Source organism: Colobus angolensis, unplaced genomic scaffold (genome assembly GCF_000951035.1).
Source record: "Colobus angolensis palliatus isolate OR3802 unplaced genomic scaffold, Cang.pa_1.0 Scaffold211, whole genome shotgun sequence".
NCBI classification, from domain to species: Eukaryota; Metazoa; Chordata; class Mammalia; order Primates; family Cercopithecidae; genus Colobus; species Colobus angolensis.
The window spans coordinates 2,602,980-2,627,342 of NW_012115278.1; the positions used below are offsets into that span (position 1 = coordinate 2,602,980).

The following is a 24,363-nucleotide window of genomic DNA, read 5'->3' on the forward strand; positions in this document are numbered from 1 at the left end:
GCCGCCTGGCTCTGGCCCGAGCCCCGCGACGAGCCCCAGGACGCGCCCAGGCGACCACCGCATGGCACCCTGCCCTTCTTGGCAGGAGTCTCAGAAGGCCTTCGCTTCCGAGGTGGAAGTACCTGTTGTGTCTCCCAATTCCGGAGTTTGTGGGGGTTGGGGGTGGGGGGGAGCTTGTTGGGAAAATGCTTCTTTTCGAAGCATTCTGTTCGGATGCCATGAGCACCTATTTGCGTTATGCGCAGACTGAGAAATGCGCGTTTTCGCGAAGCTTGGTCATTGAGCCCAGGGACAATGTCTGCCTGGATCTCAAATGCATTAATTAGGGTCCAGCACTGAGCGGAGAGACTTCCACAGATGCAGTGGTTAAGTTATGTAGTCACGGGGACCGAATGCCGGGAAAGTAGCCACACTCTTTTATAGGCAGTTGTTACAGTATTGTGATCCTGCAGAAAACCTGTTTCTTAAATGTGCTTTTCCCCACTTCTTTCCACATACTTTCTCAGTGCCTTGCAGAGAGAGGAGTAGCTTGCTGGCTTTGAACGCGTGGCAGATATTTCAGAAAGGTAAAATTATTGCACTTGTGGATTTGACGGATACAAAATACAGTCGCTCGGATAACTAAAGCAGTTATTTTAATAATTGGACTGATGGTTTATTTGATAACATACTGAAAGACAAAACAGACTATTGAGTGGAAAACAATAAATTAGGATGATTCTGCACCCTGACTAGAAGCAAAAATAAGCCTTTTGTTACTTATTTTTATGTTCCAACTTACTGCCCAGTGAGGGTGGTAGAAAATACCTGGTGTGCAGCTGTCCTGGGGAAGGACAGCCGGCTCCTTTCTTTGCAAATTGTTGTGATAGCAGTGTGATTTCATTCCAGGAACTGTGACACAACAGCATTGATGTTCACGTGCTTCCCCGCTTTGTGTGCTTTTCAGCTTCAAGATCAAGCTGGAGAAGGGAAGAGTTATTCCCCCATATTCACCTGCTTCAACTACTATTCTTATTGGGAATGGACAATGGAATGTTCTCTGGTTTTATCATGATCAAAAACCTCCTTCTCTTTTGTATTTCCATGAACTTATCCAGTCACTTTGGGTAAGTTACCATCTGTGCTTTTATTTTATGATGTTAGGGACACTGGTGCCTTTCAGACATGTTACAGGAGCAGCACATCCATTGAGCAAGCCCTCGCCTGCCACCATTGCAGCCCCAAGCCCTTCACTTGTAAATAAATGGAGTCCTTGCCCTGACCCACGCTCTCTTCCTGAGCAAGGCTGCTCCTCGCGTGGGGTCTCTGAAGTGAGTCAGAGAAAAAAAGGCAGATTATGTTTTCAGAAATGGAGGCTGAAGATGAGATCCGAGTCAGCTGTGATTCTTCCTACTCAGGTTAAAACAAGATTCAGGAGTTCACGTGCATGAAGGATAGTCACTGCTTGTTAGACAAGGCAGTGCCCATATTTCAGTTGCCCTCCGCAGTTCCATTATGCAATCGAAGTTGCCTTGAAAGCTAGGCCCATGCTACTTGACATTGAAAAGGACTCACAGTGGTCCTGGCCTGAGCCAAGGCCCTAGAACTGTGACCATCTGAATGCAGGTGCAGACACTGTAAACCACAGGTGCCCAAAGATCTGAAAGACATCCCTGAGGTTCTGGCACTATCATTTCCAGTAACTCCTCTTTCATTTTAGCCTTTAGTATCTGTATACCAACTCTAATCTCTTTTTTTTCATGAAACTAGTGATAACCGACACGGTGGATGAATGTTCTTAGGAGGCTGCTGTTCCTGTTCTGACCTGTGCCCCAGAATTGTTCTGGTTAATCAAAAGGATTGTAACTTGAAGTTGATGGCGTAGAATTAAGAAATTAAATGTCAGGATGAAAGTTGCCACGCATTAGTGCTGCAAAAATGGGGTCCAGAGGTTTCACAGCCTATCCACATTTATGTAAATCATCACAGATGGGGAATATACAGTGGCTTGGCAACAGCCTGTAGACAGCCTTTCCATCCAGGGGAGAAAGAGGACATCCCCAGGGCCACGATGTTTTTTGTCTGTCCTCTGTACATTTTCTGCTCTTCTGACTCTTCTGTGCAGAGGAAGGGATGGATGTGGGGGCCTTGCTCAGGTGCAGTGGCTGGTAGAAGACAGCACTGGGACTGTAGTCCAGGTCCACCCGGGTGCAAGCCTGAGCCATTAGCTGAGACTTTGTCCAGCAGAGCTGAGCTAAGGAAGATGCCTGTCCCTCACCAACAGAAGCCAGGCAGTGTGTGCACTCTAACCCCACTGACGGGAACAGGTGTGTGGCATGTCTCAGTGCTTTGAGCCATTCTAAGTATTCCCTTGGGAAAAAGCATGGGCTGTGAATATTGCCTTGCTTATCTTGAGTGGACGCCTCCCTTCCTATGCCTTGGGATTTTTTAAATCTGTTAAATGAAGGTTTTCCTTTACAAGTTCTCTGCAGCTGTCACAGCCTGTAAACTAGCATGTTCACAATGTTCTTCTGAATGAAATGTCTGTACATAAGTGAAATCACACAGAACATTCAAATTTGTCAGCCAATGCATTAGGTACTTTGTTTGATATACCACATATATTTGGTAGCATTTTGGAGGTGAAGAGTATGTCAGGATTGGAAATTTATATTTTCTTATATTTTTTATATTTTCATGTATTTTCTTTAAAAGGTCTTGGCTAGTCCAGGCGCGGTGGCTCATGCTTGTAATCCCAGCACTTTGGGAGGCCAAGTGAGGGGCGAATCGAGATCAGCCTGGCTAACATGGTGAAACCCCATCTCTACTAAAAATACAAAAAATAACCAGGCATGGTGGCACATGCCTGTAATCCCAGGCACTCAGGAGGCTGAGGCAGGAGAATCGCTTGAACCCAGGAGGTGGAGCTTGCTGTGAGCCAAGATTATGCCACTGCACTCCAGCCTGGGCGACATAGCAAGACTTTGTCTCAAAAACAAAACAAAACAAAACAAACAAACAAAATCTTGGCCAAATGTATTACGAATTTTCATTGAATAAGCATGAAATGGTTTCACTCCCTGGTAGATGCAGGTCTGAAATAGGAAGTAATATATATAAGGACTTTAGCCCCAAGAAGCAGTTATGTTTTCTTCTTTAGTTCTGTAGCTTTCTGAGGTCATCTTCAAAATATAGGGGTATCTTAGTCTCTGAAAGCTAACACTGAGTAAGTGGTAGAATACTCCTCAAATTTTCCAGAAAATTAACTGTTGGAGCAGCTTTTAATCTTTTAGGTATATGGCCAGTAGTCTATCATAAAACAGCACCTACTAACTGCAGCAAACACATGAGATACAGAAAACAATAATAAAAGGAATCTCTTTAATTCCGCCACCCAGAGACAACCATGCCTCCCATTTGGTGCACTGACTTCCCCTTGCTTCTGCGCATGTTTTTGTACAGTGGGGTCAGGCTGTGCAGTTTGGCACTGTGCTTTTTTCATGTCCAGTCCATTTTCACAATTTCTTTAAATGTCCTAGTTTAAATGGCTGCATATTTGACAGGGCAAGAGTGTCTTGTGCTAGCCTCTTCCCTAATTGGGGATGTTTACGTAGTGAATGATTTTGCTGTTACAAATTTTCCTGTAGTGGACGTATTTGGCTTACAAGTTTTCTTAGGTATTTGGGATTATTTATATTAGAAGATATTTTTGTAAGAGGAATTTTACATCAGGTTCTTTGAGCACTTTTCACTCTTGACCCTGCGCGCCCAATTGCTTTTGAAGAAGTGGGGTTTCTAGCAAAGCGGGAAGCCAGGTTCACACATTCTGGCCAGCAGGGCATGTTTTTCAACAGCCACAAAAGACATCATAAAATACATCAAGCCCCTATTTATTTCTCTTCCTATAGGAGGCTCCTCTCACTTGTGTATTATCTAAATGGACTTAAGAATAATTGTGTCAAATCCCAATTGAAGTTTCCTAATATTGAGTTAACTTTAAATCTTGAAAGAATAGCTACCACAACGTGGAACACCTGTCTTTACGTTTCGTGTTTTGGTTTTGGATGACTCCTGGGAGCCAGTGTATGAGCTGAGCACCGTTAGCCCGTCTTCTGGCTGGGAAGGAGGGAGGATGAACGCCTGACCTCGGAAGTCGGGAGTCCTTACTCGGAGCTTCCCGTGTGACTGTGCCCCCTGCTACTTCTTGGGCTCCCTGACTTGAATGCACACAGTTTGCAGGGTAGCTCTGGATCAAACCAGTCTAGACAAGAGGGGATATAATTCTAAAATGTAGTCCCTGCTTCAGAGTGGAGAGAGTTTTCAGTACTTGGGGATTAGGGGGAAAAGGAGTCTGGGTCAGCTCTGTTTCTTTTCCCTCCAAAGAAAGAGTTTATGTGATTGGGTTCAGAAGAAAGGGGAAAGAAGCAGCATCACAGGGTTTAATTTGAACCTGATTCTAGGACAAGAGAAGTGCTCACTCCTGAGAGACCAGAGAGCTGGCACGGGGTGAGGAGAATCAGGCAGGGGAGAAGGAGGAAGAAGAAAAGGTGCAGGGCTATGTGCGTGGACCAAGTCGAGATGCAGAGTTTGTGAAATGTGTGTGGCACTGGCAGTTGGAAAACTTACAGATGTGATAAGTGCAATGCACTTGGTGATTATATGGGATAACTGATGTGAAATCGCTTTGAAAATACATGAGTAAGAGTTCTTCTCCTTCTCTTGGTCACATTCTAAATTTGATCGGAGTCACCAGCAGCTCATTTTCAGTAGTCTTTCTAATTCTTCTGTTAGTTTTAACTTATAGAACAGAGCCCGAGTCTAGCATACAATACAATAAGGCCCTTTTTGGACACTCAGCCCTGTGCTAAGGTACTTTGGACGACCTGGGATTATTTGAGGCATTCTATTTATTTTAGTAAGACCAGTATACAAAAGTACATAGTATAGAAAAACCAGTACAGAAACAATATTGGCACCAATATAATGTCAAAATACATACTATTAAATTTAAACTGGAATTAATTTATCATCATTAAGAAAATCATACTTTATCAGACCTGATAGACCAGTGACAATTGTGAGATAAAATTGAGGATTATCAGCTTAATAATAAAGTCTGAGTCCATTGATTTTATTGTCTTAAATATATTTTGGAGGTTTACTGATTGATAACAAATCTGCTGAACAATTTTATTATGTGGGAGCTGCAATTCAAATAGACTTTGGAAAACAATATTTTATAAGCAGCAATTAAAAGTGTAGGTTCTTGCAGAAGTGGCTTTTGAACATGAACAGATAGAGTCTTCTTTATCTGTCTACACAAGTGTGCCAGTGTGGACCTTTGGTTCTGTGAAGAGAGCCATTCCATACGCGCACTCAAGGCCAGTTCCCTTCTTTTAAGTAGAGCAGAAAGTACATTCTCTCTGAATCATGCAGGTACTCACGATATCTTTTTAAATGGAAAGTTCTCCCTTGTGAATCCTCAGATGACAAATTCTTCCTGCACCATAGCTGCGGGTTCATGAGGCCCGGGACACACAGTCATGGTAACAATTCTAAAGGCACTCAGAAAGCCCACTGAAGCAGGTAGCGGGAACACCAGTGGTGGTGCGCCTACAGACTTCAGCGACCCTCAGAAAGCCAAAAGACAGTTCTTGCATGTGGCAAAAAAAGTAGGTGGTTAAAACAGGGTTCTAGGGGAATGTCCAACATTTTTTTAAAGGTACCCAAAGAAAATAATTCCCAGTTATCTGCTTTATAAAGGAAACTTTCCGCGTGTTCAGCAGGCAGGAGAGTCGGCCAGCGCAGCTCTCCGCCAAGACCGTCTGGCAGTCAGCTCGGGAGTGAGTCACCGGCTCCCTTCAAGGGGAGAAGGAGCTTGTGGGCTTTTGGGTTTTTACAAAGGTTCAAATTGCATAAGATGCTCATTTTAATTAATGAGAAATTTCAGAGGAAAGTACTAGAAGCAAAAATAAAAAAAAATCAGAGAAGTCTGGTGGTAGCAACGATAATTATCACCATGTATATGAGTGTATCTCCTTAATATTCAGAATGCATTTTTTTTAAAAAAATGCACCATTTAATTTACACATAATTCTTGATTTTCAGGTGAAAAGAGCTCAGGCATTAGAACTTAGAGAAGTGTGTCCAAGTTTCACCTTCTGAAAGTGGTAAAAGCAAGGGCTCCCTAAGAATGCAGGCTGGGCTAGCATGCTCCACTGCAGGTCCTGCTCCAGAATGTCCTAATTTTCATTATAGTGCCCTGAAATGGGAAGGAATGAGGGGAGGACTATATATGAGAAACCAAAGAATATCCTAATCTAGAACTCATATGTTTACCACTATGAAAACATTGTCTACTGCAGCCCGAATAAACTCCACCACGGAATATAGACTGTGAACTGGAATGCTGTAGAGAAAGATCATTTGCTAGTGAGAGTAAGACCTGCAGTGAAACAGCCTTCAGCGGTTCATTGAAAACTCCATTTTATTTGTATTTATTTAACAACTTATTTTAAAATCAAAGGCCAGTCTAAAAATGAATGAAGCACAGAACCAGTTAATTTTCAGTTTTAATAAGAACAATTGGGCCATCACTGTACTGTCAGTTTCGTTCCCATTTCAGGACCAATGGTGAATATTTAGAATGGCATTAAGTGTCATTTTGACAGAGGGCAGTCTAGCTGCCCGGCTTCCCTCTGTCCACATGCTCTCTGTGTGATGTCAGAAGAGTTACTTCTCCTGCCTGCAGCTCAGTTTCTAATCTCAATGTGGGATTAATCATGGGTCCAGGATCACAAGGCTGGTATAAAGGATCCATTGCCAACCTATGCCAAATGCTTATGCAAGCCCAGGTCCGTGTCAGGGGAAGGTGTGCTAAGTGCACCAAGCCATTCTGGGTACTGTGACCAGGAGACTCCTGGGGTTTACTGGACCCAGAGTGTGAGATGGCGCCTGGCCTCAGCCTGAGCACAGCAAGGTCCTTGCCTTGCCCACATCTGCAATGTCTCCCTCACAGGGGCATCCTGGGGGACATTGCCCTTCAGCTACACCAATGTGGATTGTGCCCTCACCATGCACCAGGCACTGTTCCAGGTGCTGAGATGCACAGAGCACAGCAGGGGCAGAGTGGGACCTGCCTTCCAGGAGGGTGCACTCTGGTGTGCACAGAATAAGTGTCAGTAGGTTATGGTGATTGCTATGAAGAGTGATTCAGAGTAAGAGACAGTGCATGTGCTGGAAAGAGATGCTTGAGCAGAGATCTGAGGGAGGTGAGGATGTGAGCAAAGCTGTTGGCAGAGAAACCTGAACTGGCAGGAGGAATAGCGGGTGAATCCCGGGCTGTGTGGCAGGTGCATGCTTGATGTGTTAGGAACAGCAGAGGGGCAGGCATGAGGAAGCAAGAGATGGGGAGAGAGCATCATCATGGAGGAAGGGCTGGGGTCAGGATCACATTCCAAAAGTAAGCCATACAGGGGAACATCAGGAAGGACAGTTGACTTTTATCTGGAAGGGCAGAGAGGGCCACTGAGTGGTTTTGAGTAGGTTTGAAACATGATCCAATTTAGATGTGACAATAATGAGACTTAAACGTTGAAACTCACTCTGAGTGCAGTGAAAGAATAGAATGGAATCTGGAGTGAGGTGAGAGGGGGTTAACCCAAGACACAGTGGGAACAGTGAAGAGGTGATTGCAGGGGCCCAGGGGAGTGGCTGTTTTGGCCAGCAGCATTAGTTGATGGGTTATTGTAGGCATAAGATGCTCATTTTAATTAATGAGAAATTTCAGAGGAATTAATGAGAAATTCCATGAAGGAAAGAGAGAAGTCAGGGATGACCCCGAGGTATTTTACTAGAAAACCTGACAGGTTCACCTGCCTATGATTGAGCTGGAGAGGGCAGTGGGGAAGAGGTTTGGGTACAGAAGGTCACAGGTGCAGTGGTGGTGTGGGAAGCCCCTGGAGACACTGCTAGATCTCCCAGTGGATGTAGAGGTCTGGAGGACAGAGAGGGACTGGGCTGGAGGTGTGGACCTGAGGTGTTTCCATGCATTGGAAAGTATTTAAGCCACTGGATTGGATGAGACAGTCAGAGGTTAAGTACAGACGGAAAGGAAAGGGTGTCTGGATTGTGCCATGGAGCATGCTTGTGTTCTGAGGTCAGGAAGGTAAGGGCGGCAGCAAGACTGAGGGGAAGAGGCAAGTAAAGAGAAAGACAGAGCTGTGCCCTGAGGTCAAGTGGAAAGGGGTTGTAGGAATGTTGCCCACAGGTCAACTAAGCTGAGGACCAAGACTTGCTCTTCCGATTTGGCCATGTGGAGTTCATTCCTGGCCTCCCGAAGAGAAGCTTCCTTGGGATGCAGGCGGTGAAGGCCTGGCAGAGTGATTGCAAGAGAAGGGAGGGGAGGCAGCGGGGTTTGCTGATACAGACAAACCTCCCAGTGAGTTTTCATGAGAAGACGGGCAGAGAATGGAGCAGTGACTGGAAGGGAATATGGGGTGAATGAAAGGCTCTTGTAAAGAGTGGTGATATTAGAGCAGATGTGCTTGCTGATGGCCATGGCGAGAGAATGGGGAGAACGTGTGTAAGGACTGTGATGGAGCAGCACTGTGTCATCACCTATGCAGGACCCCCAGTGTGTCTGGAAGGAGGGATGGGGCTGAGTCGAGGAAGGAGGGCAGGGTGGGAGAGGTGGCTCTGGCCTGTGGGACCAGAGGACTTGGGTTTTACCTTGTGGGCAGCAGGATTCTAAGTCGGGCAGCAGTGCCAAGGGCAAGAATGCAGAACCTCCATGAAGAGTGAGGCGTGCACTTCAGCAGGATTTTGGGAGCTGCAGGCTCCATGAAGAGTGAGGCACGCATTTCAGCAGGATTTTGGGAGCTGCAGGGAGAACTGGGGCATTTTAGGATTTGGCAGGAATATCAGAGAGTTCTAGCATGGTGTTCCATGGCACAGACTCAGAGCCTCATAAAACAGTGTGGCGTCTGTCCATGTTTTCTACCTTAAGAGGGGAAAGCTGTTATTTGGAACCCTAGGATTGACCCTCACTGTCCAGCCAGTGTGCATCTTGGTTTTGTTTTTCTGTTACATTGCTGTTGTTTTTCTAATATGGTGCTTAAGTGATGGGTAATGGGCATTTGAGGAAAACATCACACAGTGTTGCCATTTAGAGGTACTCATTTAATGACCTGAAAGGAACGGACAAGTAAACGGAAGAGACATTTTTTTAGAAGTCATTAAATACTGGGGAAGAACAACATTTAAGAAGACGGATAAGCTGCAGCTTAAAACAAACAAACCCAGTTCAACGTCCAAAGTAATTTCCAGTCAAAATACGTCTGCAGTTGCCATTATCGAACTCACTCTACGTAAGTCAGAAGTGGTCATCCGTATAAGGAAGATTACATCACAAAGAAGCACATCACACACTGCCTTCACTAGCACCAGTGGTGGAATGACAATACCGAAAAGAGTTTTTCCTCTCCAGAAGTGACGCCACAACTTGTACTCTTTCAAGTACCAAGTAAGGAAAATGTTGGAACTGAGAATATGGCATAAGTGGGACATGTTTTGTAGAGAATATGCATTCAATATAAGGAACTAATTCCTATTTTAAGAGAACCTAGTGAATTAACCCAGACTAAAATTGAAGGGTAAGTCACCAAATTTTCAAGTATTTCTATTATGTCTCAGACTGTTGTTAGTAATATGGATATGATCTCAGCTCACAAAAATTCACTTCCCCAAAGAGCAGAGCCTTTACTTGTCCTTGAAGCACTCGTGGACTCTGGTCAACCTCAGAATGAGCAGAGCTCCTGGGCTATACTCAGTGCAGTTAAGCAAAGCAGAAGTGGAGTGTTGGCAAGTCCAGGCTGCCTGCTGACCCTAAATGGAGTGAGTGCTTCATGGGCCGAGGACATCTTGGTTTCCACCTGTAGGACTCATCGTCACACGCTGCACAGAAGTGGAGTGTCGGTGAGTCCAGGCTGCCTGCTGACCCTAAACGGAGTGAGCGCTTCATGGGCTGAAGACATCTTGGTTTCCACCTGTAGGACTCATCCGTCACAGGCTGCACATTATTGCTCACCAAAGGCCATAGCCCTGGATTTCTGTGTTGTTTTTCCAGTGCTTTCAATGAGCCAAAATGGAACAAGGCCAGCTGAAGTTCCTCCTTAGCTTAGCAGCAGTTCTTAAAGATCATGTAGCTTGATAGAGGCCCTAGCCATTTCCCCAGGCATCTGTGAAGGTCTCCTGTATGAAGGCACTTTCACACCAGGGGCTGAGAAAACACAGCATTTGCCTTCTATGATACAGCAAGGGCCTTTCTCTCCATGGCTGTGAAAGTGGAGTATTTCATAACCACGCACTGCAGATGAAGCGTTTTTGAGGATGGTCTGTGGACAGAGGAGGGCCTCCAGTTCATGAAAAAACAAAAAACAAACAAACAAAACCCTCAGCTCCTACCCTGACAGGCATCATCAGAGCTTTTTAAAAATCTGTTTCTTCCCTCCCAGCAGCTATCTTCAGTTAATACAGCAAGGACAACACTGCCAATCCCCTGCCATGGCCCCTGTCATACAAAGATAGGTCTACAGGTAAATGCAAAAGGCAGTTATGACAGGAAAGGGCAGACACTGAAATTCCTCCAAGAAAAGTGTAATTATGTACAGGTGTGTGTAGATATACTGAAATGAATGAAAATAATTTTGATCAAGAAGTGGAATCTGAGCTTTGAAATTCTTAAGCATAGCATTCTGTTCCATCACCGTGGGAACTGATTAGGGTATTTGTGAGTGGGATTCAGAGCCTGGTGGGATGGTATTTCCCTAAAAAACTGGCAGAGCAGTGTGTCTTTATCTCCGCTTCTGGAGAGAGCCACGGAAAACAATGTTCACAGAGACATCACGGTAGCTGCACAGCCTCCGAATGGTCAGTCATGAAGTCAAGCCCTTGTCTCTGGACAGCCAGGGCTGTTACCATCTAACACAATTTAGGATGAGAATGGAGTAGCTTAGAAAACTTTAATTTCAACATTAAGATTTGCTTTTTCTACTACTACCTCAATTGGTACGATAAAGAGACAACAAGCACCTTCCAAAAATTGAGCACCTGGACATGGCCTAAAATTGAGTTGCAAACTCGACAATAATTATGAAGTCCATCATGAGGCCAGATCTGGTTTGACCAATAGTTACACAACTGGGTAGGTACAAAATATAACCTTCTTTCTTCCTCCCATAAAACCCTGAAGAAGAAAGCTGTTCACTGGAAGGAGCTATGCTAGGCTTAGTGCTTTGTCTTTCCGAAGTGTGCAGCTAACCATGGATGTTAGAGAGAGGGGAATTTAGTGTTTTTAAATATGAAATCACAGAGTTAAAAAAGTATACGTCTATGGGCTCCATACTAACAGGAATGAATTTTAGCTTGTTAGAGCTTCAACTATATGCATTTTTATGGTGATGTGAAAATTAGATCAAAAGAACTTTATTCTTTTATTCTTTATTCTCTTATTCTATTCAAAAGGGAATAGCTTTAGGGCCAGCAGAGAATTGATCTGTTTAGATACAATCAATGAAAATGACTGACTTTTAAGAACAGGGTGGAGCAGACCGGCATGGATTCTGACCTCAGCATCTCTCCACGGCTGGTGGCTGTCAGCCCTGATTTCAGCCCTTTCATGGGAGAGAAAGCGCCTTAAGCAGAGCTAGGGCCCCACAGCCAGGCACTTCAGGGAACTACCAGGAATCACATGTTCTTCTCCCAAGTGCCCAGGGCGCTCACTTCTTGGGAACCACAGCTGGCTTTCAGTTTGGTAAGGCCCCTTGAAGCCAAATTTGCAGTCAAGTGCTCAGTAATTCAAAACCGGTTGCTATTTGCACATCTGAAAGCAGCTGTGGAAACCTGAGGTGGGATCCATGCTCTTCAGCTGCGGGGCTGTCTTCTGGGCTTGTGGTCTCTCTGTCCCCCCAGATACCATCCTCAGTTTGTCTAGATCTGCTAAGGCAGTTTCTAGTTTTGTTCTGTTCATACTACATAAGCTTTTGGAATCTGGATAACTTAATTGAACAAACAAAAAATGTTCTTGTGTCTTCCCTGAGGCTCAGCCCACTCTTCTCGAGGGTTTATGGTGACGCTGGGTCCCACAGAATGTGCTGGGAGCTGGCCCACGGAAGGGGCAGGACCCCAGAGATGACACAGACTCTGTCATGTCTGGCACTCGCTCCCCAGTCCTGGCATATTATTCACAGCACAGATGCTCCCGGTCCAACTAAGGATGCAGCGAGGTTTGGGCCCAGCGTCGCCACCACGCCCCAGCGCCCAGTTGCAGGTGACTCTAGCAATACTAGAACTCGGTTTTTGTGTTTAAACCAAACTTCTGAAATCCCCTGTGAGTGGATTAGGCTCTGCCAGTCCATGCACCGTGGCTAATCGCTAATTGGTTGTTTAAAACGGCTAAAATATTGACATAAACCAACTCCTCAGAATCACAGAACGATAGACTTTGAGCCTCAGGTTAGGTGGTTGGATAACTAGCCCCAAGCAGAGTATCCCTGGATGTTGGAGAACGGAGGTGTATCGAGGCCAAATAGTCCCTGGGGCAGTGTGGGAGCTGTGTTCTCAGATCCTTGTCTCAGGAGACAAGCCTCCACGTGCCTCCCTGGTTTCTGTATCTTGAGAAGAATTTGTAAGAAATAATATGTCTTAATGCTTTCTATTGTTTCTCTTTTGAAAAGCTTTTCACAGATGCCAACCAGTTCAGTGAAAGATGAGACCAATGACAACATCACGATATTTACCAGGATCTTGGATGGGCTCTTGGATGGCTATGACAACAGACTTCGGCCTGGGCTGGGAGGTGAGTGTGCTCTCCTCGGCTGAGCCCGGCAAGGATCTAGGAGGGGCTTACACCTCATCTCAAGCTTGTGTTTGCGCTGATTCAAACAATTCCTGAAAGAGCTTCCCTGCCAGGATTTTGGTTTGATGGCTGTTCCACTCTTGCCAAGGATCATGCATCCTTTGTTATTTTCTAGACGCAAGAACCTGGGGGAAGTGGTCCCCCCCAAGCATCTTTGCAAAATCCCCTCTTCCCAGATAATCTTAATGTCTAGTCTGGTTAATTTAAGGAGGAACTGGCTTTTAGGTGTTACTAACGCTGAGATTACCCTATGTTAAGAAATGATATAAAATCAACCTCATACTCTTGTATCTATGCGAGTCCTTTTCAGAAATCCACTGTGGAATGCAGTCATCCTTTATAGCTTTATGGGTTATACATTTAATGCCTCACTGTGGCCACAGTCTTAGTATCTACTTTGACTTTACGGAATTCAATAAAAATGAACTGATGTGGATTGCTCTCAGTGGGGCACACCTGGCACAGCTTCACTGCTGTGCTAAGCATTGTGTGCAGTTTCCAGTTTAGATGTGGAGTCTGAACTTGTTGGGTGAGGTGAGGTAGATACTTTCCAGTGAATACATTCTTGGAGGAAAAAATTTAGTTCTCTAGTATTTGCATTTTTTTTTTTTTTTTTTTTTTGGGGGGAATGGAGTTTCACTCTTCTTGCCCAGGCTGGAGTGCAATGGCATGATCTCAGCTCACTGCAGCCTCCACCTCCGAGGTTTAAGTGATTCTCCTGCCTCAGCCTCTGGAGTAAAAGGCGTGCACCACCAGGCCCGGCTAATTTTAGTACTTTTAGTAGAGACGGGGTTTCACCATGTTGGCTAGGCTGGTCTCAAACTCCAGACCGCAGGCGATCCACCCTGCCTCGGCCTCCCAAAGTGCTGGGATTACAGGCATGAGCCACCATGCCCTGCCTAGTATTTGCATTTTTAATAGGGAGATCCACTTAAAGCATGAGTGGCCACTCTCTGCCTTTTGGGCACAGGCTCCTTGACAGTCTCTTACTCTGCCCTCTGAATTATGTTCCTAGGCCTCTGTGCCCAGCGATCCAGTCCCTTGAACACACTCAGAAGGGTCAGAGCATCTCGAGGAGCCCTAAGCTGCCGTCAGTGCTTGTGGTATTCTGTCATCCTCCCTGCCTTCCAGTCCTGCGGAGTGGGAGGAGACCACGGAGAGCCTCCCAGGCCACCCTGCTGGGGCTGGCATCTCAATGAGGAGACAGGCACACTGCACCATACAACACACAGCATCACATAGACACCTGCCCACGCACAGATGCACTCCATGCAGACGGACGATCATCACACCGTGAGCTGCTGGAGAGGCAGGCCCACAGTGCAGCTGGAAGTTACTTGGTGTGGGCTGGGATGCACTTTGAATTGCTTCATACTCATGACTTCGGAGACTTACAGGGCCCTGGTAGTGCCCAGGGAACCACACAGTTTTTCCCCCAAATATTATTAACCACTTTTATCACTTTACCTATTTGCAATAATGTTGTTTGAAATCATAGTCTCCCACGATAGGGCTTTCTATAATAATGATTCAAAATGCTGCATAAGGAGAAGTGGGTCTTCCTTCCTGTTCAGGGCACACTGGGCACATTCTCATCATGCTTTCCCAGAGACCACCCAGGACCTCCAGCTTGGATTGGAAATTCAGCTCCCCTCATCCTGAATTGTCTGACCCTTTTTAAAGCCCTTCCCTGTGGCGACGGCATGGCTCTAAGCTGCCCGGCTGGCATCATTGTTCCAAGTTTACAGAGGAGGAAATGGAAGTTCAGGTGTTTGCAAAACCCCAAGGCCCCACAGCGAGGCCTCAGCCCAGCTATTCCCAGCACTGCTCCCCAGGGGGCAGAAGGAGGAGGAGAGCCAAGCTGTGTTCTGTAGGATGGGAATTTCATTTCATGGTATAGTGGGGAGCAGCTTGGTTCCATCCGGCAATTGTCAGGTCCTCCAAGTTTACGAAATGCACTGCAAAAGCCCCCGGTTGCAGAGGGTGGCACTGGTTAATAGACTGCGGGCACGAGCGTGTGACAGACGCGCAGGGTGAGTCGGTGCAGCCGAGGGACCTGTGTCTGTGTTTCAGAGCGCATCACCCAGGTGAGGACCGACATCTACGTCACCAGCTTCGGCCCGGTGTCCGACACGGAAATGGTAAGTCCCTGGGCATGGCTGGGCAGACAATGCTTCCTCCGCGCCGCGGGCCCCCGCCCCGGCCCCGTGCGCTCTGACCTGCCTCGTGCCTTCCTTTGCACCAGGAGTACACCATAGACGTGTTTTTCCGACAAAGCTGGAAAGATGAAAGGCTCCGGTTTAAGGGGCCCATGCAGCGCCTCCCTCTCAACAACCTCCTTGCCAGCAAGATCTGGACCCCAGACACGTTCTTCCACAACGGGAAGAAGTCCATAGCGCACAACATGACCACGCCCAACAAGCTGCTGCGGCTGGAGGACGACGGCACCCTGCTCTACACCATGCGGTGAGCCGGGCGGGGCAGGGGACGGTGCGGGGCAGGTGCGGGGCAGGTGCGGGGCAGGTGCGGCTGCTCATCCTGCCGCAAGAGCCGTGCCGCGGAGCTGTTCCGACGGCGGGTCTGAGACGCCAGCGCGTGTGTGCTGGGGGATCCCCCTTGCCATCTGCCCACACCAGCGCTCTTGGACGTTCTTTCCCTGGGCTGCCATAGGTCCGTGGCTGTTTGTCGTTCGGACTCATTTATTCGGTTCCAGCTCAAGAGCATCGTTGGAACCATGGCCCAGATAATGTCAGACAGGGAAAAATTATGATGTAAAACTTAAACATCTAAGGAGGACAGGGCGTGGCGGCTCATGCCTGTACACCTGTAATCCCAACACCCTGGGAGGTTGAGGTGGGAGGATTGCTTGAGGCCAGAAGTTCGAGATTAGCCTGGGCAATATAGTGAGACCCTGTTTCTACCAAAAAAAAAAAAATCACCCAGGCGAGGAGGCATGCACCTGTGGTCCTAGCTACTTGGGAGGCTGAGGTGGGAGGATCGCTTGAGGCCTAGAGTTTGAGGTTGCAGTGAGCCATGATTGTACCACTGTGCTCCAGCCTGGGTGACAGAGATCCTGTCTCGAAAAAAGAAAAAGAATTAAAAAAAGGAATTTTTTCTATTTTTTTGTTGCAATTGTGTAGCCTTTGAAAGTTTTAATAGCCCATTTCTCACATGCTTGGATAACATTCTGATGGTGAGGTTAAGTTTTAGTGTTTATAATTTAAATGGACTGTTAGTCATTTTTTAAATTTTGAATTATTCATTGCCTTGGGTAAATCAATAAATTGATCAATGAGAAAGGCTCCTTTAGAGTTTTTCAAAGTTTCCAAAGTGGGTCTAGGGAAGTAGGCTTCAGAAAATATTTTTTTTTTTTTTGAGACGGTGTCTCGCTCTGTCGCCCAGGCTGGAGTGTAGTGGCGGGACCTCAGCTCACTGCAAGCTCTGCCTCCCGGGTTCGCGCCATCCTGCCTCAGCCTCCCGAGTAGCTGGGACTACAGGCGCCAGACACCGCGCCCGACTAATTTTTTGCATCTTTTAGTAGAGACGGGGTTTCACGTTAGCCAGGATGGTCATGATCTCCTGACCTCATGATCTGCCCGCCTCGGCCTCCCAAAGTGCTGGGACCACCACACCTGGCCCAGAAAATATTTTTTAAATTGAAAAAAACAGCATTAAAGTCAAGTTAAAAAAAGGAAGCACATTCCTTTTGCGTAGGTATTGGAATTTCTCTATCTTGCTACAAGTTTTCACAGTAAACTTTATATTTAAAAGTGTAATCATAGTAGAAACTAATATTGATGCTTTCATCTTTGGAGGATCTGTGTTTCCTAGTGTATGCTCTGGTGAATACTCTGATACACTGTGTCCTGTTGATTAAATGGGAATAAAATCAAGCTTTTAAGGAACTAAAGTTAATTTTGTTCAGAGGTCTTAGAGGGGACTGCAGCCTGAGGCCTGTAGCCTGGGAGCCGCCCTTTGGAGAGGGTTTACCCAGGGCTCCTCGCAGTGTTTCATCCCGCTGCTGTGCACAGGTGGTGGATGATCAGCCTGTGCAACATCTCATCCAGCTTGGGTGCAAGGGCACATCTGGTTATGGTTTGCAGAGGCATAATCACTAACCCCCTCAGACCTTACTTCTGGGTAGGAAGAGGCAAGGACTGGTGCTTTTATCTTGTAAAGAGTGTAGTGACTCAGGCAAGAGATGTGGGGGCCGTGTGCTCTATCCTGTTTGGGCTTCAAGGATCTTTCTGGAGACACAATCAGGGGCTTTGTGAAATGATGCTGGCAGGTGGAAATGAGCAAAGGTGACTTCTCTCACATTTGTTGCCTCGTCTCACAGTTCCAAATCTATTTGGCAGCAGGACTGTCCTGGTAACAGCCCGATAAGGAGCTGTGATGAGGGAGCCTAGAGCACACATCTTGGCATTTTGTCTTTCCTTGCATTGATCTTCAACGTGTTTGCCCAAAGATGGAGATGTGAGTTTTGAGCATCAGTGTCCTTGAACATCATCTTGTTGATGTAGAGAGGTTTGTTGAAAAGCTGAGAAATATTGCGAGGGTTGAGAATACGTCCTTAGCCATCAGTCCATGGAAAAAGGAAGGGTTTAGAGAGAAGCGAGTGCAGTCTCAGCCCTGTGTGTAGACAGCAGGTGTGGAGACAGAGGTTGAGGTGTTGGAGGATGTCTGGGAGTTCACGCAGGGCTGGGAGGAATGCTGGATGTGGTTACTGTGGGGATGTCTGTGTTCTGCTTGTGGAATGAAAATACACTCCCGGTCCTCATCGGACTAGTGCTCTTGATTCTCATCCTAATTAAATCTAAATCAAATCTTTGGATCCAAAGCCTGAGAGGTGTATCACAAGATATGCAGTTTTTTGTTGTTGTTGTTTTTGAGATGGAGTCTTATTGTGTCACCCAGGCTGGAGTGCAATGGTGTGATCTTGGCTCACTGCAACCTCCGCCTCCCGGGTTCAAGCAATTCTGCCTCAGCCTCCCAAGTAGGTGGGGTTACAGGTGTGCGCCACCATGACTGGCTAATTTTTGTATTTTTAGTAGGGAGGAGGTTTCACTACATTGGCCAGGCTGGTCTTGAACTCCTGACCTCTGGTGATCCACTGGTCTCGGCCTCCCAAAGTGCTGGGATCACAGGCGTCAGCCACCGTGGCCAGCCAAGGTATGCAGTTTTAATTCTAGAAGACAGTTCTGAAACCTTGTTGCCTGAATGGGATGGGGAGTGAGTGTCATTCCTTACAAGGGGGAGAGGCAGGAAGGGGGCCTCATACTGAGTCTGTATAGCAGGCAACTGCACAGACACAGCGTTCTTCAGCCCTCAGACAGCCCTGCCAGCCAGGTGACACTGTGACCATAATGGACAGAGAAAGTAAGGCTTAGGGGTGTTTGATAACCAGCCCAGGATCACACAGCTAGTGAGGAGGTCACCGGAATTTGAGCTCAGGTCTGAGCAGTGTCCTTGTCTAATCCACCACGTCTGAAAATTCGAGGGACATAGCATCATTAGAGCAAGAGTGGTGTTTTGGGAGTGTCATGCCCAGAAGGGAGCCAAGGAGAGGTGAGAACCAGAGCGACTTGCCAGTGGTAATTAGTGGCTGTTTGTGCGGAGGAAGAGTCTGCTAATGAGCTGCAAGGTTGATAATGAGTTTTCTTTTTCAGTCATATACAACATTTGGAAAGTGGAAATAGTTCCCCTTCCAAGTGTTATGAATTTTAATGTGATAGAGCCCTAGCTAGAATGCCACAGCAGTTTTACCTATGGATTTCACAAAGCTGGTGAAACGGCTGTGCAAACTACTGGTGAACTAGGAATCACTAAACCACGAATCACCCCATGGGTGAGCACTTCAGTGCCAGGGTCCTTCTGGTCGGGAAGACGCCACACTGTCAAGTCATGGAAAGCCAATGGTACACTTTGATCCAGTCATGCCCACATAGTATCCATCTCAAGGAAATAATTAGGACTATGGAATAAGATTTATGCACAAAGGTGTCTATTATATTACTTATGATACCAAACATTGGAAGAAATATGAAAATTTGGTTAATTCTTCAAATAAAAATGTATCTTTAATTTTTTTCGGACGTTGGACCTAAGTAAAAAGACAAAATATGAGTGTAGAACAAACCAGGTTCCCATGATGCCATTTATTTATTTATTTATTTATTTTTGAGACGGAGTTTTGCTGTCATCCAGGCTGGAGTGCAGTGGCGTGATCTCGGCTCACTGCAGCCTCCACCTCCTGAGTTCAAGTGATTCTCCTACCTCAGCCTCCCAAATAGCTGCGATTATAGATGCTTGCCACCATGCCCAGCTGATTTTTGTATTTTTAAAGTAGAGACAGAGTTTCACCATATTGGCCAGGCTGATCTTGAACTCCTAACCTCAGGTGATTCACCCACCTCAGACTCCTAAAGTGCTGGGATTACAGGTGTAAGTCACCGCGCCCAGCTCCCATGATGCCCTTTTAACCTGAGACAAACATCTAGAAATGTTTGCAGGAGTTCAGTTACCATTTTCTTAAAATTGACTCCATATAGGTTATTGTACTTAAATACAATTGCTTTTAAAAAATTCCCTTTTATTTTTAGTTGACCCATAAGAATTGTACATTTAGATGAAATACAGACCGATACATGTATTCAGTGTATAATGATCAAATCAGGGTGGTTAGCATATCCATCACCTCAAACATGTACCATTTCTTTGTGTTGTAAACATTCAAAAACCCTCTCTTCTACCTTTTTGCAAATATACAATAAATTACGGTTAACCATATTGAATAAGATTTTTTAATGGGAAATCCCTGCCATATTTCAGAATTCCTTTAAATTAGTATTCAGAGATATGCACAATTGAGCGAGCTGGAATTCTTTACAAAAGAGATTCGAAAGAGGCTGAGGGAATGTATGCTGTTTGCTCCCCAAATGTCTGGCAGTGAGCCTGAGGCATTTTTCTGGAATTTATCCATGATGTTGGCTCTGAAGAACTTCCTACCACGAGTGTGTCATGCATTCACTGAATTTTACCAGTGAAATGCAGCAGCTTCTCAGAATCAGCCCAAAGAGAGCAGCAAACATCTCCTGTTGCGTCCTCTAGAGGCTGCCTATAAAGTACTGAACAATTTCTTTCAGGACTATCTTTCAGCAAATGGAATGAGCCATTTTACACAGCCATGCCCAGAGTTAGGCTTCCAGCATTAGGCAGGGCAGTCAGATCACTCCAAGGAAGCGCAGAGCAGTTCCTCCCCACCACACCTTCCTCTGTAGGGCTGGAGAAGTTAGGGAGCTGAACCCCGTGACTGGCCTGAGGCCATCTAGGGTCCAGATGGATGACCGTCCCTTAACTATTTTCTTGGGTGAGGGGAGGTAGAACTTTTGGTTGTCATTGTGTAGCAGCAGGTCCCTGGTCCCCTCCAGATAAGTGCCTGAAGTACAGAGTGGCCACCTGTCTCAGAGACCACACCAGATCTGACCATACCTACACCACTATGTAAGTTATAAAGAGCATATAGAGATAATAACCAAGTGAGTTGGGAGGCAGTGGCTCCCTTTCAGCGCCCATCTTCCCACACCTTCTAAAAGTGCCAACTCGTGAGAACACACAGTGAGGGTCACCTTAGGGAATGTCCCACTGGTCTTTGGGCCCCTGGCGGGAGAGCAATTCCCCTCTGTAGGCTCTTGTGACTGCAACAGGCAAGGAGGGAGTCCCTAGAAGACTAGCTCTGCCTGCACCACGTGGTTCTGCCTGTCTCAGAGAACCTGGCCGCTGCCCCACCCAGGCTCACTTGCCCATGCCTGCTTAACAGAAAGATCTGGGCAAACATTGTAGAGTGTTGACAGTTTTACCACTGTAGTAGAATATGCTGCACCAAGTAAAAGAACACTGGACAGTCATGCACTGACCACCACGCTGCATCATCTCTTTTGCACACTATGCTGCTTTTACTTTAAGGAAGACATATTTTTATGATTGCTTACACTCCATTTAGATTTTCCCCATGAATGGAAACCACTGCTTAATTCATGAATTGGGGAAATATGTAGTGAAAAAATCGTGGACTTTGGAGTTAGGCTGACTTAAATTGAGGCCCTGACTGTCATTTAGTAGTCATGAGTCCTTGGCAATTATATTTTAATCTCCTAGAGCCACTGTCTTTTTTTTTTTTCTTTTGATTTGGTTGGTTGGTTTTGGTTTTTTCTCTTTTCCAATGCAGTAAAGCTAGCTGCGGAGTCTGTTGCGTTCTTCTTTGAAAACGGCTAGTTAATACACATATTCCTTGAATGGCCTCTTGGGGGCAGCATTGTCACATTTTGGCTTCATGATGGGTATCAAATAGCATAATAGGTAACTTGGATACATATATATCTGGAATTTTTGAACTAGACACTGAGATGTGTTTGTATTTATATACAAGCATGCATAGCTATACATTGTCAAGTTCAAAGTGTCAAGTTCAAAGCTTCTTTCATGAAACCAGATGTATTGGCTGACTTTTTAAGGTAACACATTTTATATTGGCAAGAATCAAAATGTGATTTAAACATTTGTAAAACATAGAAAATTACAAAGTGTGGAATATGGTTATGTTAACACCAAGACCAAAGAGAATTAATTTTAGTGTGTATCATGTTTATATGTCTCTGCGTGTAGACATACATGAGTACATATGTGTATGCCTGTGTATGCGCACATAGTCTCCTATAGTTTTTGAATGGCCTCATTCACTGAAAACTTTTGTGAATAGCTTTACAATTTAAAATACACAGCACTGAAAAATCATTTTCCCATGTCATTAAACATTGTTTTGAAACTTTGCATTGTAGCACATCCCATCATGTGGTTATACTGTGTTTATATGATTTCTGTAAAAAATTCATGATACATCTATTTTTTTTCTCCGTGAAAACATTCTGGTCCAAGCACCTACATATATCCTTTGAACAAATCCCAGGAATTGGACAAAACGTAAATTTTTGATATTAATACAAATTTTCAAACTGTTCTCTAAAAAAATAGTACCAGTTTCATTTCCATCAACAGCGAGAGTAGAGACCATCTATTACTTCCTCTCTGGCACCTTATATATAAAAATGAAAACGGGCCGGGCGCGGTGGCTCACGCCTGTAATCCCAGCACTTTGGGAGGCCGAGACGGGCGGATCACGAGGTCAGGAGATCGAGACCATCCTGGCTAACACGGTGAAACCCCGTCTCTACTAAAAATACAAAAAACTAGCCGGGCGAGGTGGCGGGCGCCTGTGGTCCCAGCTACTCGGGAGGCTGAGGCAGGAGAATGGTGGGAACCCGGGAGGCGGAGCTTGCAGTGAGCCGAGATTGCGCCACCGCACTCCAGTCCCGGGACAGAGCGAGACTCCGCCTCAAAAAAAAAAAAAAAAGAAAATGAAGTTTCTGCCTATTTTGCTACATGAGATCCAATTAGCCAGTCCATTAAAAACCATACATAACATTTATTCATCTCAAGATTTGTAGTCACTTCAAATTTTTTTTTTTGCTTTGGGACATGCACAGAGCTCCCTTGTTCTGACTTAATTTGAAATGAGCCTTGTTCCCAAGATTGGAGACATGGAGCCTGCCTGGGACACCACTGCCCTTTCCTCTGTCTAGTCCCTCTGAGCTCCCCGTAGGCACACACCCACACGCTCCCTCGTGTCTTCAGTCACTGAAGACAGAGACTTTGCACCAGCCTGCTGTGGAGGCAGGCAGTGGGGCCAGGGGGTGGCACGTTGGGCACACTGCCTTTGACTTCCCAGCTGAAGTTCTGTGTTCCCCGCAGAGCGTCTTTCGGACATATATGTCTCAATCATGTATGACATATGTATGACACACATATCCTGTGTAATTCCATATATTCCATGTCATTCCAGCACTGGGCACTCAGGAGGAACTTATGTGTGCTTGTGAATGAATGAACCATAATGGAATGAATGAGGTCTCCTTTTCCACCCAGAGCCTAGTATGAGGGACTTGGAAAGAGATCCAGAGAATGTCTGGTTCACAGACATGTTCTGTGCTTAGGTTTCTGCCACTTTAATAAAGAGTCAGATTTATTTTTGCTAAAATTGTACTTGCAGCACACAAATAAGGACATTTCAACACACATTTCTTGCATGTTTGGTTTGAAAACGTGAGCAGACACACTGTGGGCCTGTTGAGAAGGCCATCAGTCTGCAGCCACTGCAGGCAGTTCCGTCTGGCCGGGCCATGCTTTGGACTGTCGGGCACACATCTCACACAGGACCACATCACCCTTTGCAAATGGACCATCTCCAGCACATATGTGCTTTCTTAGGTCCTGACCCCACAAAGGCTGCAGACATCCTCGTCCTCGTGAGAGAGGAACTTGAACTTCAGAAATATAAACCCATTTAAACTGCATAACACCTTAACATTTGGTAGTATCTTTATCCCCCTTCACAGCTGAGATAAATGAAACAGGTAAAATGAACACATGGTAATTAACCCATCGATAATGTCCAAATGCCAAACCTCCTGGCCTCTCCCTATTTTCTTAGATAGACTATATATCAAGCATGCAACAGGAAGCTATGCGCGCTCTTCAGCCACTGGGATTGAAAATACTGTCCACGAGGTGGCGCCGTGGCCTCGTGCATCGAGGGGAAGACCGGCAGGAGGGCGTTCTAGGGCCCCGTTAAAGCCCCGGATTCCCGGAAGCACGTCCAGGGAAGACAAAGTGCTGCACGTCTGCAGAGTGTGCCCGAGCTGCTTGGCGGGTCTGCGCGGCCTTGAAGTTGCTCAGAGCCAAGGAGCCTGCGCTCAGCCCCAGGTCCTCCCTAGTGTGCGGCCAGCCTGCACCTCTGCCGCGCTTCCGGACCCCAGAGCCCCGAGTCCGGGCCACAGCGCTGCTGCAGGCATCCTTCCCCTCCCGGCCAGCGGGGAAAGGTGAGCCCTGTGCCCCGCTCTGCGCATTTCAGCTCTGACGGTGGTCCCCGCAGCAGGTCGAAACTGCTGGTCTCATCTCCTGCACGCTCTCCGTGTGGCCTTGGGCTCCCATGCCCCATAAACGCCGGCCAAGCGCACCGGGTGGTGGAAAATTCGGAGCAGCCACCGCCTGGCAAGAGTGAGGCTGATGCAGTTGGGATTTCCATGTTTACCCTGAGAATAGGCGTTTGCCCCATGCTGCTGGAGAAGGGAACACTTGGCAGAGGCCTCCGTGCCCCAAGTGTTTCCCGGGTGGGCCGGAATCCGGGGTTGTTGTGGTCTTCCCTCCTATAATTTGCGCTGTCTGAAACGGTGACTAGACGTTTATCACCCTTTAAAATTAAGGTCGAAAAACATTAATAATCCGGGTCCCCCGTCGTGCCAGCCACATTCCCAGCAGTGGGTAGCCGGCCGTGAACGGTGCCTTCCACGCTGGCGGGCAGTGTGGACAGCGCAGTGGGCTACCCAGCCCCGGGGAAATGCAGCCCCGTGGCA

At 46.4% G+C, this 24,363-nt stretch overlaps 1 protein-coding gene across 1 annotated transcript in view; it reads left to right on the forward strand.

Moving 5' to 3' along the window:
* GABRA5 (gamma-aminobutyric acid (GABA) A receptor, alpha 5) overlaps nt 1–24,363 on the forward strand; it is an 81,075-nt gene that overhangs the window by 1,808 nt on the left and 54,904 nt on the right. Inside the window, exons 2-6 of the mRNA XM_011942875.1 lie at nt 507–566; nt 947–1,106; nt 12,714–12,835; nt 14,969–15,036; nt 15,141–15,361. Of these exons, the coding sequence (XP_011798265.1) occupies nt 1,021–1,106; nt 12,714–12,835; nt 14,969–15,036; nt 15,141–15,361 (497 nt within the window). The 5' untranslated portion in view covers nt 507–566; nt 947–1,020. The remainder of the gene's footprint in view (nt 1–506; nt 567–946; nt 1,107–12,713; nt 12,836–14,968; nt 15,037–15,140; nt 15,362–24,363) is intronic.